The sequence below is a fragment of the Aquarana catesbeiana genome, linkage group LG02, assembly GCF_042186555.1.
Source record: "Aquarana catesbeiana isolate 2022-GZ linkage group LG02, ASM4218655v1, whole genome shotgun sequence".
Taxonomy (NCBI): domain Eukaryota; kingdom Metazoa; phylum Chordata; class Amphibia; order Anura; family Ranidae; genus Aquarana; species Aquarana catesbeiana.
The window spans coordinates 78,633,246-78,646,883 of NC_133325.1; the positions used below are offsets into that span (position 1 = coordinate 78,633,246).

At 42.2% G+C, this 13,638-nt stretch overlaps 1 protein-coding gene across 1 annotated transcript in view; it reads right to left on the reverse strand.

The window, feature by feature from the left end:
* Window positions 1–13,638, reverse strand: part of ANGPTL5 (angiopoietin like 5) — a 68,741-nt gene that overhangs the window by 6,354 nt on the left and 48,749 nt on the right. The window contains exon 7 of the mRNA XM_073617856.1: window positions 9,811–9,996. Within this exon, the coding sequence (XP_073473957.1) occupies window positions 9,811–9,996 (186 nt within the window). The remainder of the gene's footprint in view (window positions 1–9,810; window positions 9,997–13,638) is intronic.

Here is a 13,638-nt window from a genome sequence, read left to right on the forward strand (position 1 = left end):
ATGTAAAAAGTGTGGCATGCATATTCAGCCCCTTTACTCTGATACCCATAACTAAAATCTAGTGGAACCAATTTCTCTCAGAAGTCACCTAATTAGTAAATAGAGTCAACCTGTGGGTAATTTAATCTCAGTATAAATACAGCTGTTCTGTGAAGCCCTCAGAGGTTTATTAGAGAACCTTAGTGAACAAACAGCATCATGAAGGCCAGGGAACACACCAGACAAGTTAGGGATAACGTTGTGGAGAAGTTTAAACCAGGGTTAGGTTATAAACAAATATCCCAAGCTTTGAATATCTCACGGAGCACTGTTCAATCCATCATCGGAAAATGGAAAGAGTATGGCACAACTGCAAACCTACCAAAACATGGCCGTCCACCTAATCCGACAGGCCGGGCAAGGAGAGCATTAATCAGAGAAGCAGCCAAGAGGCCCATGGTAACTCTGGAGTAGCTGCAGAGATCCACAGCTCAGGTGAGAGAATCTGTCCACAGGCCAACTATTATTCGTGCACTCCACAAATCTGCCCTTTATGAAAGCGTGGCAAGAAGAAAACCATTGTTGAAAAAAAGCCAAAAGAAGTCCCTTTGCAGATTGCGAGAAGCCATGGGGGGGGGGACACAGTAAACATGAGGAAGAAGGTGCTCTGGTCAGATGAGACCAAAATTTTACTTTTTGGCCTAAAAGCAAAATGCTATGTGTGTGGGGAAACTAAAACTGCACATCACCCTGAATACATCATCCTCACCGTAAAACATGGTGGTGGCAGAATCATGTTGGGGGGATGCTTTTCTTCAACAGGGACAGGGAAGCTGGTCAGAGTTGATGGGACGATGGATTGAGTCAAATTCAGGGCAATCTTAGAAGAAAACCTGTTAGAGTGTGCAAAAGACTTGAGACTGGGGCGGAGGTTTACCTTTCAGCATGGCAATGACCCTAAACATACAGCCAGATCTACAATGGAATGGTTTGGATCAAAGCATATTCATGTGCTAGAATGGCCCAGTGAAAGTCCTGACCTAAATCCAATTGGGAATCTGTGGCAAGACTTGAAAATTGCTGTTTACAGATGCTCCCCATCCAATCTGACAGAGCTTGAGGTATTTTGCAAAGAGGAATGGGCAAAAATGTCCAAAGGCAAATGGGCAAAGATGTGCAAAGCTGGTAGAGACATCCCCAAAAAGACTTGCAGCTGTAATTGCAGCAAAAGATGGTTCTACAAAGTATTGACTCAGGGGGGCTGACTACAAATGCACGCCACACTTTTTACATATTTATTTGTAAAAAATTTGGAAAACCTTTTATCATTTTCTTTTCACTTCACAATTATGTGCCACTTTGTGTGGGTCTATCACATAAAATCCCAATAAAGTATATTTATATTTTTGTTGTAACATGACAAAATGTGGAAAATTTCAAGGGGTACTTTTAAATACTTTTTCTAGGCACTGTATATACTCCATCTTGGAGACTCAAATTTAAGAGTTAGGACCATACTTTACAGAAGAGCTTTGGTGAGGCAGTGAGGCTTCCACATATATTGGCAAATGTGTGCAACTAAAACCTCTGTTTTTAACATAAATTGTTAGGATGGGCCAATTAGAATTTTTTGGAGGCTAGCTGGTAAGTGTGCTAAGACATGTTCTGTTTGTTTGTGTTATGCAATGCCCTTCCACGTGCACCCTACTTCAAAAACTAGTTATAAATTGGGGTGGTTGCCATTTTTGTATAGCATGCCCCAACATACAGTCCTTTTGGTGGAAAGTGGTAAGTCTCGCTTCTTATACCAGAAAGGAGCACTTGCCTGTTGGGTCTGGTGGACACCTTACCCACCACTGTATCTGTTAGAACCTTCTGAAACATTCTACTTTTCTATGCCAGGAACATTATTAGTGTGCATTGGAAGAAACCTAGCCCACCCACAATACAGGCTTGGAAAGGTCTCAATAATTGTCCCTCTACTTAGATAAAGTTACTTATACAAGTAGAGGTACATTCCTAAAGTTTAATATAGTATTGGAAAGCTGTCCACACTCAGAACATGCCACTTCTGGGTAACATTGTTGTCCTATGAACCAATGTGATCATATTTGTATAGTGACTGTGCTACTGACCCTTTTTTGTGTTTTGGTTACCACTCTAAGGTACTTCACACTAAAGGCGCCGGCCGTAAGCGTTAAAGCACCGCTCGTTTTCAAGCGCTTCGGAAGCGCTGCTCATTCATTGCAATGGGCAGTAGCGTTTTGGGAGTACTGTATACATTATTATTTTAGAGCCCTGCCAGTTTATGTCTCCCATCAGACCATTGAGCCGATTCAAAGGGATATTACCAAATTTATCCGGAGGGGTAAGAAACCTGGATATGGAAAGCTGCTGACTCATAGGCCACTCTCCCAAGGAGGATTACCTTACTTATGGCTTTATTTTGTGATAGCCAGAGTAGCTCAAACAGCCCAATGGCACGTACCTTCAACCCAGATACCCTGGCTACAATTCGAGACTATATCAATACACCCATATTACCTGCCTGGCCTCCTTTGGCATACTACCGTCAGACCCAGAGAACTTAGCACTTTAAATGGCATTATCTCCCAAACATTGCACTTATGGTCCATATACCACCAGAAATATAAATTAAGTTCTCCTAGACCCCCCTATCATCATTCCGGGAGACAGTTGGTTCCCCCCAGCTTTTGGCTCACCTGAGGACTTCCTCTGGTGGGAGACGAACACCCCACTACTCTTTCCTCCTTAACACAAGGGACACAATTTTGCTCTTACTCCTATCTTCAACAACAATATGATTTCCCAAGAATTGAATTCTATAAATTTCTCTGAATCAGACATTATTTTGAGTCGCTATACTCTATTAATACTAGGCCTAGATTTACGGAATTTGAATCCATCTGTGGAATTCCTTCAGAGATGAAGGGGTCATATCTAGGTCATACAGCTATCTCAATGGGCAGAATTTACCTGAGAAAGCTGCAGCCATGATCCATTGAGAGACAGATATTGGGCAAGAATTCACCACAGAGGAATGGTCTGAAATGCTCATAAACATGCAGAAATGTACACGTTCTATAGCCATTAAGGAGACAGTAGTGAAATTACACACTAGATGGTACCTGACCCCTAACAAGGTACATTTGTTTTACCCAAAAATCTCGGATCCATGTTTCAGGGGTGTCAAGCCACAGGCACATTTCTACATATTTTTTGAAGCTGCCCAAGCCTTCAAATGGTCTGGAGAGAGGCCGCCTCTAGAGTAGCCCAGATTACAGGTTCACTTATCACACTGACTATGCCAATGTGCCTATGCCAATGTGCCTTCTATTTACCCCACTCCCAGAGGTCCCAGTCTCGACCCAGAAATTGACCCATACACTTTTTAGTGCAGTTATTTGGGTGATTGCACTTAATGGCGTTTCCCTACAGTGCCCTGCGCCTTGGTGATCCAGAGAATGGAAGCTATAAGACTAATAGAGCGTGTACATCATATCATACTAGATACAATACATATCTTTGACTGTAAGTGGGCAAGCTGGGAGTCATATAGTAACTTTATTGGGCAAGGTTAAAAACCATACAATAATTTCCCAAGTGACACGAGAAATACTGTTCACACTATTTAATACATATCCCTACCCTTTCTTATAAGGAGTTTGTTTTTCTTTTATTTGTTTGTTCATTTGTTATCTCTCGTTTTTTTTCTTTGTTTTTTTTTTTTTGTTATTCCTAAATAAAGTGGTTGTTTTAAACCTGGAACTAGAAAATAGTGACGTAACAGTTTTGGGTACAGTTAACTTTTTTGGAATATATAGATAGGTCGGTAGAATATTTCAGATATACAAGCACTTTGATTACGTATAAATTTGGACTATATTCATGCATATTCTATGGTCGCTAATGATACCCACTTAATACCCCATGTTTTGGCTGTACCTTTCTTTTATATTGATTGTACAATTTTTACTCTGAACACTGATTTCCTATGTTTTGCCTGTAAACCCTCAATAAAAGGGTTTGTATTGGTAAAATCTGATTATAGTTGGCCTAAACAGGAAGGATCAAACTATAGGCATCTGAATCCATAAGGACTGCATCTCATACGTACATATGACCTGCTATTCTTCTTTGAATTTCCTTCATGTAAAAACTGGGTTTGGAGAGTTTTTTTTTAACCCAACAATCAGATAGAGGGAGGGCTGGGAGAAAGGTTATGTTCATCCTGGGGTTGGGCTTTAAAGTATATTTGAACAAATAATAATAATTTAAAATTTGGGCTATTTTAGAATTTGAATTATAGCACCTGGCTCGAATTTTAATTAATTCATTTAGTTTTTTGTATTTTTGAATGTGGTAGCAGTAATATTTTATTTTTTAGTTTATTTTATTTAAGTTTTTGAGTTTTTTGTGATATCCTCTGAAGCACAGGGTATATTGGGGTTGTTTTATTTGAACAAATACCTTGTAAACAACCCATTCAGTTTAAAATACAAAATAAACAGGCAAAACATACTGTGCATATACTTAAAAAAAAACATTATAAATATCTTTTTTTTTCTTTTATAAGTGATAACATAATATCTGTTCTCAACTGCATAAGGTATTTAGAGATAGGGGGTGGAGAGACAACAGTACACTGATCTTCGCAGTGAATGGCTGTGCAGGCGAGTGTCAGCACAAGTCTTGACCATTGAAGGACAGGCAGGCTGTTCTCCCAATACAGACAGAAAATTGACCAATCTGAGATAAATGTGCTCTAATGCCTAGTGTGATCAGTTTGAAATACCGGTAGGTGAGTAGGGGAACTGGCAGAGTCACTGAGTATTACACAGTAAGGAAGCAATACAAAGAGAACAAGACAAAACAAGCACATAGTACAACAGACACATATCAGGATTATGAAATGTTGGGGTAACATATTCTTTATCTTTTTATTTTCATATTTGCTGTAGGTAGCAGAAATGTAACAAAATAGTAACATCGTAAATAGCTGTTCTAACAGTTTCCACACATGAAAAACACATGAAAATGTTACATGTATCTGTGCTAAGTGTAACACATGATTATGCTGACCATTAAATCAGAAGATACTATCAATGTCCACACAACATAGACCAGGACTTTGGTGGTCAAACTGGCATATGCAGTGGGGCAATAGGGTTCAGACATTGTAGGGTGTACAAGGGGCACTATAGGGGCTTAACTGAAGTCCTGGGAGCATTATTAACCTAATACAATCTTCATCTGCAAGTTCTTAAACACCAATTTAAATAGTTTTTGTTTTTTTACACCAAAATTAGCTTCTTATAATGACTATGACTTAAAGCAGTGGTCTCCAAACTGTGGCCCTGGGGCTGCATGGGGCCCTTTGCTTGCCTTTATCTGGCCCTTGAGGCATAATTCCTGCCACTGATACCAACAGTGGGGCACTATTCCTTTCACCGACACCAACGATAGGGTATAATTCCTTCCACTGGCAAAAAAAATGGGGCACTATTCTTCCCAACAACACCAACTATTTCTCCCCCTAATACCAAAGATCAGGCATTGTTTACTCCCACTGTCCGGTCCCCCCTAAAGTCTGAAGGATAGTAAACTGACCCTTTCTTTAGAAAGTTTGGAGACCCCTGACTGATAGATACACATGCACAATCCATCCTTTGCTTTGCCTTGCTCCTGAAGCCTGTAAAAAAAGAATAGAAAGGGTACTTTTCCTGCTTAGAACTGTAGGTTTCAGGCACTGTAGTATGCAGCCTCCCAAGGTTGTGCTGGTTGCCAGCAGAGGCCACTAATGTGTCAGCCCATTACAAAACCCTTTTTCCAGTAGCCTCCCACAGTGGTTATTGGGAGTAGCTTTCTTACACACAAGAGCTCCTGTCAGTTCAACACTCAAAGGTTCTGCAAACCAGGGTGTCTCAAACCTACCATCTTTTGAAGTAAACCTTTTTACTGGCATTTTTTCACAGTCTGTAGGGGCAAGGCAAAATAGAGGGTAAGTGCTGCAAGTGAACTCAGGAGAAACCTTAAAGGAATTGTAAAGGCAGAAGGTTTTTTTATCTTAATGCATTCTATGCATTAAAAGTTTTCTATGTGCAGCAGCCCCCCTCAGTCCCCCTACAACTTACTTGAGCCCATCTCTATCCAGTGATGTTGCAGGAGTGTCTCATCTGCTGGGACTTCCCTCCTCATTGGTTGAGACAGCAGCGTGACACTTACAGTCAGCCAATAAGGAGAGAAGGGGGCGGGGCTCTATGTTTATATGGACAGAGAGAGCTGTGGCTTGGGAGCCCCCATAGCAAGCTGTTTGGAAGAGGAAGAGGATCCGGGCTGCTCTGTGCAAAACCACTGCACAGAGCTTGTAAGTAAAACATGTTTGTTATGTTTAACTAACTTAAAAAAAACAAGACTTTACAATCACTTTAAGCTCAGCATGTAATTAGCCTAATTAACTATCTTGTATCCATAAACAGAAAAATAGTCCTATATAAACCATGAACTCTATGAGGACACAGAGCTTCAGCAGAAAGCAACATCTAGGATCTCTGCCAATAAAAATATATCCTTTATTAGTATTCCATAGAACAACAGATGAGCCCTGTGTGGGCTACAGAAACCTAAACAATCCCGAGTAACAAATGATGTGGCTGAAAAACTCAATACGTTTGTTCTCATGGCTGGGAGTTCAGTTTTTGGTGTGAGACTCTTGGCACTGAAAAGTAATGTGCATAGTATAGCTGCCCATTGTTTTACTAAGAAAGATAATATCCACTGCACAAAACTTTTAACTTGTACCTTTAGTACTATTTTAGGCTAACAGATTTCCGACAGAAGAGTGAAAAGAATTATCAGAGGAGTTGTCAAAGAGTCTAGGACCACTTGTGAAGAGCTTCAGAAAGACCTGGAAATAGCAGGTACAATTGTTTCAAAGAAAACAATAAGTAATGCACCCATCCGCCATGGCCTGTATGCATGCTCACCACGTAAGACTCCATTGCTGAAGAAAAAGCATGTTGAAGCTCTTTTAAAGTTGACTGCACAACATTTAGACAAGCCTGTGAAATCCTGGGATAATATAGTCTGGTCAGATGAGATCAAAATTGAACTCTTTGGGTGCCATAATACACACCATGTTTGGAGATCAAATGGTAATGCACATCACCCCAAAAACACCCCCATACCAACAATGAAGTTTGGAGGTGGGAACATCATAGTGTGGGGCTGGTTTTCAGTATACAGTACTGGCAAACTTCATATCATTGAAGGAAGGATGAATGGAAAAATGTACCAAGACATTGTTGATAAAAATCTGCTGCCATCTACCAGGATGATGAAGATGAAGCAAGGGTGGACATTTCAGCAAGACAATTATCCCAAACACAAAGCCAAGGAAACTCTCAATTGGTTTCAAAGAAAGAAAATAAAGCTGCTAGAATGCCCCATCCAATCACCTGACTTGAATCCAATAGAAAACCTATGGAAAGAACTAAAGATCAGAGTTCATAGAAGAGACCCACGGAACCTTCAAGATTTGTGGAAGAATGGGCCAAAATCACACCCGAGCATGCAACTACTTTCTCCATACAGGAGATGTCTTGAAGCTGTCATTACCAACAAAAGATTTTGTACCAAGTATTAAATGCATTTCAGTTAGCGCGTGCAATACCTTTTCCCTGTGTCATTCCATTTTATTACACTTAATTTGTGAACTTATTTGTTTTGGTTTCTTTGTATGTATGGATTGCATGAGTTGTTACTGACACGTGGTGAAAATTTCATTAGAGCTCCTGTAGGGGTTTTACTGTTCTCTCTCTCTGTTAAGCTGGATACACACTATACAATTCTCTTTAGATTTTTTCCTTTATATTTACCAAAACCATATAATATGAGGTCAAACCTAAACACTTTAAATTTGTATGCAATCAAGCAGGCCCTTGCACTACATAGTTGAAGGTATCTGAAGGATCTAATGGAAATCGAACAACAAAAGTTGTATATTGTGTATCCAGCTTTAGAGAGATTAAAAGATAAGTATGGTTTTCTTTTTTCTTTTTCCCATTTATACTTACCTAGGTGAATTTTGCATCTGTCCACCAGCATCTCTGCACAGAAAACTGAGCGAACTAACATTGCCGATCACTCGGTTTTCAGAGCTCTGAGAGCAGAGAGCTGCAGACTGTCAGTCACAGCTCTCTGCTCTTCTCCCTCCTCACTCTTTGGAGCGCTGAGCTGTGGAGGGGCAGGGAGTGGCCTGTGTCAGCTCTCAGCGGCTCGCTGAGGGGCTGAGACAGGTGTCAGTCCAGGCACCTGGCGGATCCAGACTCCCATTGTCAGAATGACGCAGTGCCTGGACTGATATCTGTGACGTCAGCAGAGAGCGGACTGGACTGAAGAAAATGGGTCACAGAAGTGCAAAGCTAATTGCACTCCTGTGATCTATAGGAGAAGCCCAGCCAAACGAGCTTAGGCTGGACTTCTCCTTTAAGTTTCACATCTAGCCCTGCTGCCCATGTTTTACTAGACAGGAAATGGGGAAAAACTGCAACAGGGACACAGACAGAAATCTAAACCAAAAATGGGGTTGTAGCCTTCTCCTATTCTACAAAAGAAAAGCATTTGTATTACTGTTTGTGTTCCTGTTGGAGAGTTCCCTCATTTCCTGTCTGGTAAAATGTGATCAGCTTGACAGGAAGTGAGGATACATTTTGCTAATGGAGCTCCAGATAGCTGTAAAAATCTAACAAGAGTTCTAATCCTTTCACACGCTATCCAAATGTAGAAAAAAAATGTTCACTTGAAACTTACCCTCCTGCCAACATCCCTTAAACAATAAACCTTTACACCTAAGGGCCCTTTCACATGGGCTGCCTGTCAGTTTTTCAGGTGGACCTGATTGGACATTCCATTCACCTCTATGGAGCGGCAGGTCAGCGGTGACATGTCAGCTGACACCCGCTGCTATCCGATCTTATCCTCTCTGCCAAAACCAGATGGACGGTGGTCCTATTTTCCATCCGTCTGGTAGGTGGGATCGGATGAAAACTGTCAAGCGTTCCGTTTTCATCCCCATAGAGGAGAGCGGGGCTCTATTCGTCTCCACTCTGCACAGTTAGCGGAGATGGACCTGTCATCCGCCTGCTCAGCGGGGATCAGCGGAGCGATCCCCTGTGGAGCAAGCGGATCCCGCAGAACAGAGGCCCCCTTGTGAAAGGGGCCTAACACTAACCTAATTTAAAACTAAAGCTGGCCATAGATGGATCAAAATTCAACCAGTTCAGCAGGCCAAACTTCAATCCATCTATGGCAATTCCTGCTTGGCAGAAGTTGATCATTAGAATAGAAATGTTGGAAAATGTTCATTTTATCAACGCCTACAGCGATGATCAGTGTATTCTAAAAGTGGGGAGTCCTGCTGTCAGAAAACAATAGCCCAGCTGGGAGAATTCTTCTATCCACCTCATTTGTGTGGACAGGGGAATCCTTTCGCTTTTTCCCATCAGCACTGTGGTTGATCAAAAAAAAAAAAAAAAAAGAACACATCTATGGTCAGCTTTCTTTACTTTAATTAACTCCAATTTACTGCATGCTCATCTCATTTTGCACCAAGATCCTCTGTGCTGATAGTATGCAATGTTGAGATCCTGCAGACAAGATAAATCGATCCGTGAAAAAGAACCAGCGTGCAATCAGCCTAACTAAATCTGGGCTGCTTTTATTCTGCTTTGCATTAAAACTATAAAATATAGACGACTAATACTGTATGCATGATCCATGAAAAGTTCCTCAAAACAATATTTTTCTAACCTGCAGTTCCAAAGTATCGCCCAACATGCATTATGAAGGAGGTCTTCTCATCTTCAATCCAGAAGTTATCATAGGTTGCATACGCCTGTGATCCATCTTCAGCCTCCAGGGCAATATTCAGCATGAAACTTGTGTTTTTCTGATTCAGAATGCAGAAAGTTTTCCTCAGACCCAACCAGAATTCCCCTGCAAATGCATTAAAACAAGCTGTGTTATGCTGCCTCAATGTATTAAAAAAAATATCTTATCCATTTAACACCTTCCAGTCTGGGCCAATTCTAACATCCCTCTTCCACACGTAAAAAAATCATCTTTTTTGCCAGAAAACTACTATACATTTTTTTTAAGCAGAGGCCCTAGAGAATAAAATCATGGGTGTTGCAAATTTTTACGACACACGATATTTTCGCAGCAGTTTTTCAAATGCAAATGTTTTGGAAAATATACACTTTAATGAATTTTAATGCACACAAACACAATATAATACCCAGTTTTTTGTAAAATATAAAAGATGATGTTATGCCAAGTAAATAGATACTAAACATGCCACGCTTTAAAATTGCATACGCCCATAGAACGGCACCAAACAACGGTACCTAAAAATCTTCATAGGCAACGCTTTAATAGCCTTTACAGGTTACCAGTTTAGAGTTACACAGGATGTCTGGAGATAGAATTATTGCTCTTGCTCTGACATTCGCAGTGATACCTCACATGTATGGTACAATCCCTGGTTACATATGGGTGCAGGACCAAGGCTCGTGTTCGCATTTGCACACCAGCATGAGGAGGGCGGGGGTGCTTTAACTTATTTTTTTATTATATAGCCAGGCGCTGGCTATATTCACTTTTGCCATCATGGGACGCTCTTTGCTGAAGATTACATTGAGCTTTGTTTCCTCTAGTGCCCAACAGAGGGATTATTGCATCATTTCTTGACTGCAGAGAGAGAGACCACTACTGAAAGCAGGGCATCGTGGGACATGTAGTCTGGAAAGCCGGGATTCCAATGGATCTAATGTTGCTGCAAACTACCAGCTGGCTGGAGAGAGAAAGAGTTCTGGGTGAGCAGATAAATAGAACGGTTTGGGGAGGGGCTCCCTCTTGGGACACGGGATCCACATCTGCAGAAGCGAGAGGCCAGGCTCCCCTGGTTGGTGGAGTGAGCAGCGCGGCCTGGGCAGCGCAGAGGGCTTTTACGTGAGTGAGCCTTATCCCTGAAGGCAGATCCTCAGCCACCAGCCTCTCATCAGCAGAGTGGCTATTCAGGGCCACTCCCACCTAAGCTCACACAGATGCTGCTGAAGCCCTGGGTCATCAAGTTGCCAGTCAGGCATTCTTCATCTGACTGCAGGTCCTTCAAGAGCCTGTTCTGGGACGTCCTTTCCCCATGAGCCTTGGTATCTCAAGGATTGGTGAGCGGCCAGAAGCCCATCCTTAATTTTACATTCAGAGACACTGCATACAGACAATTTTACCGCACCCTTTACTTCTTAAAAAAGCCTTTTGCTGGGAAGCACCTTCCTCATCCTATTCACCTTTGCAGGTCGCCATTGCACAGCAACATCTTTGGGCCTTTTCATAGCTAGCTGAAGATTTTGGACACCCTTACTTCAAAGACTTCTTCACAAAAAGGAATCAGTTTACAACATCTGTTTATATTAACGCTAGGTTCACACCTATGCATTTTTGTGAGCCGTGTTTGCACAGGCACACCAGCTCATTCAAATAAACAGGCATGCCTACATTTCGGCAAAAAGGTACACACACCTTTTCAAAAGTGTGGCCGCAGGGAAATTGCATGGTCTTTTTGGCCATGCGATTTCCCTGTGGTTACCGCACCCGCACTGGGATTTTACATGCATGGAGGTGCCATTCAGAATGAATGGCAGCCCCGTGAATTTACGCAGAGCAGTGCGTTTTCACTGCAGTGGTTGTGGATATCGCTGCGATTCCTGCACCCGCAGAAGTGTGAACCTAGCCTAAAGGGGATCTCTCGCTCAGGTTTTACATATTGTGTTTTATTATTGCTTTTCGCCTGTGGCATCAGGTCATAGAGGGAGCTGACTGACTGAAATACTCCTCTGCCCTCCTCTTGCACCTGAGGTAAAAGGTTCCCCTGAAGATTTGTTGGGCTCTATTGTCAGGTTCATCGCATATCTCTATAATTTTGTTTTATGCTAACGTTGCAATTTGGGCAATACCCACATTGCACATTCTTTTTCCCTTATTACCTAAAGAATTTTCAGTAAAATATCCTTTTTGCAATCTTTGTTATTTGTTTGGTGTCTTTTGCATTTGCATTTTCTCTTTGCATGTCAGAACCCAAGGTTTATAAACTACTCAAACAAAATTAAAGGAACACATTTTAATCAGAGTATAGCATCAAGTCAATTAGACTCCTGGGATATTGATCTGGTCAGTCAAGTAGTAGAGGGGGTTGTTAATCAGTTTCAGCTGCTTTGGTGTTAATGAAATTAACAACAGGTGCACTAGAGGGGCAACAATGAGACAACCTCCAAAACAGAAATGGTTTTAGAGGTGGAGGCCATTGACAATTGTTTCCCTACTCATCTTTTCTGACTGTTTTTCACTAGTTTTACATTTGGCTAGGGTCAGTGTCACTACTGGTACCATGAGGTTGCCCAGGCAGTTCAACTCCTCCTCCATCAATACGTGCCATTGCCAGAAGGTTTGCTGTGTCTCCCAGCACAAGAGCATGGAGAAGATTCCAGGAGACAGGCAGTTATGCTAGGAGTGCTGGACAGGGCCGTAGAAGGTCCTTAACCCATTAGCAGGATCGGTATCTGCTTCTTTGTGCAAGAAGGAACAGGATGAGCACTGCCAGAGCCCTACAAGATTACCTCCAGCAGGCCACTGGTGTGAATGTCTATGACCAAACAATCAAAAACAGACTTCATGAGGTAGGCCTGAAGGCCCGAGGTCCTCTAGTGGGCCCTGTGCTCACTGCCTGGCAACATGGAGCTTGATTTGCATTTGCCATTAAACAGTGTTAGCACTTTCACCTAGCAGCAAAAGGGTCGCTGGTTCAAATCCCGACCACGACACCATCTGCCTGGAGTTTGCATGTTTTCCCTGTGCCTGCGTAGGTTTCCTCCGGGTACTCCGGTTTCCTCCCACACGCTAAAGACATGCTGGTAGGTTAATTGGATCCTGTCTAAATTGGCCCTAGTATGTATGAGTGTGTGTTCGGGACCTTAGGTTGTAAGCTCCTTGAGGGCAGGGACTGATGTGAATGTACAATACACTGCGTAAATTGGCATCGCTATATAAGTACCTGAAATAGATAAAATGTGACAGATGTGAAAGGGTCTGGAGAAGTCATGATGATTGTTATGTTGCCTGTAATATCGTTCAGCATGACCGGTTTGGTGGTGGGTCAGTGATGGTCTAGGGAGGCATATCTTGACTGCCATTAGGTATAGGGATAAAATCCTTGGACCCATTGTCAGACCCTATGCTGGTGCAGTGGGTCTTGGGTTCCCTCTTGGTGCACGACAATGCCCGGCCTCATGTGCCGAGAGTATGCACCCAGTTCCTGGAGGATGAAGGAATTGATAACATTGAATGGTCCCCACACTCGCCTGACCTAAATCCAATAGAACACCTTTGGGACATTATTTTTCGGTCCATCTGATGCCGCCAGGTTGCACTTCAGTCTGTTCAGGAGCTCAGTTATGCCCCGGTCCAGATCTGGGAGGAAATACCCCAGGACATCATCCGTTGTCTCATTAGGAGCATGCTCCGACATTGTCAGGCAGGCAAACAAGAATGTGGGGGCCATACAAACTACTGAGTACCAGTTTG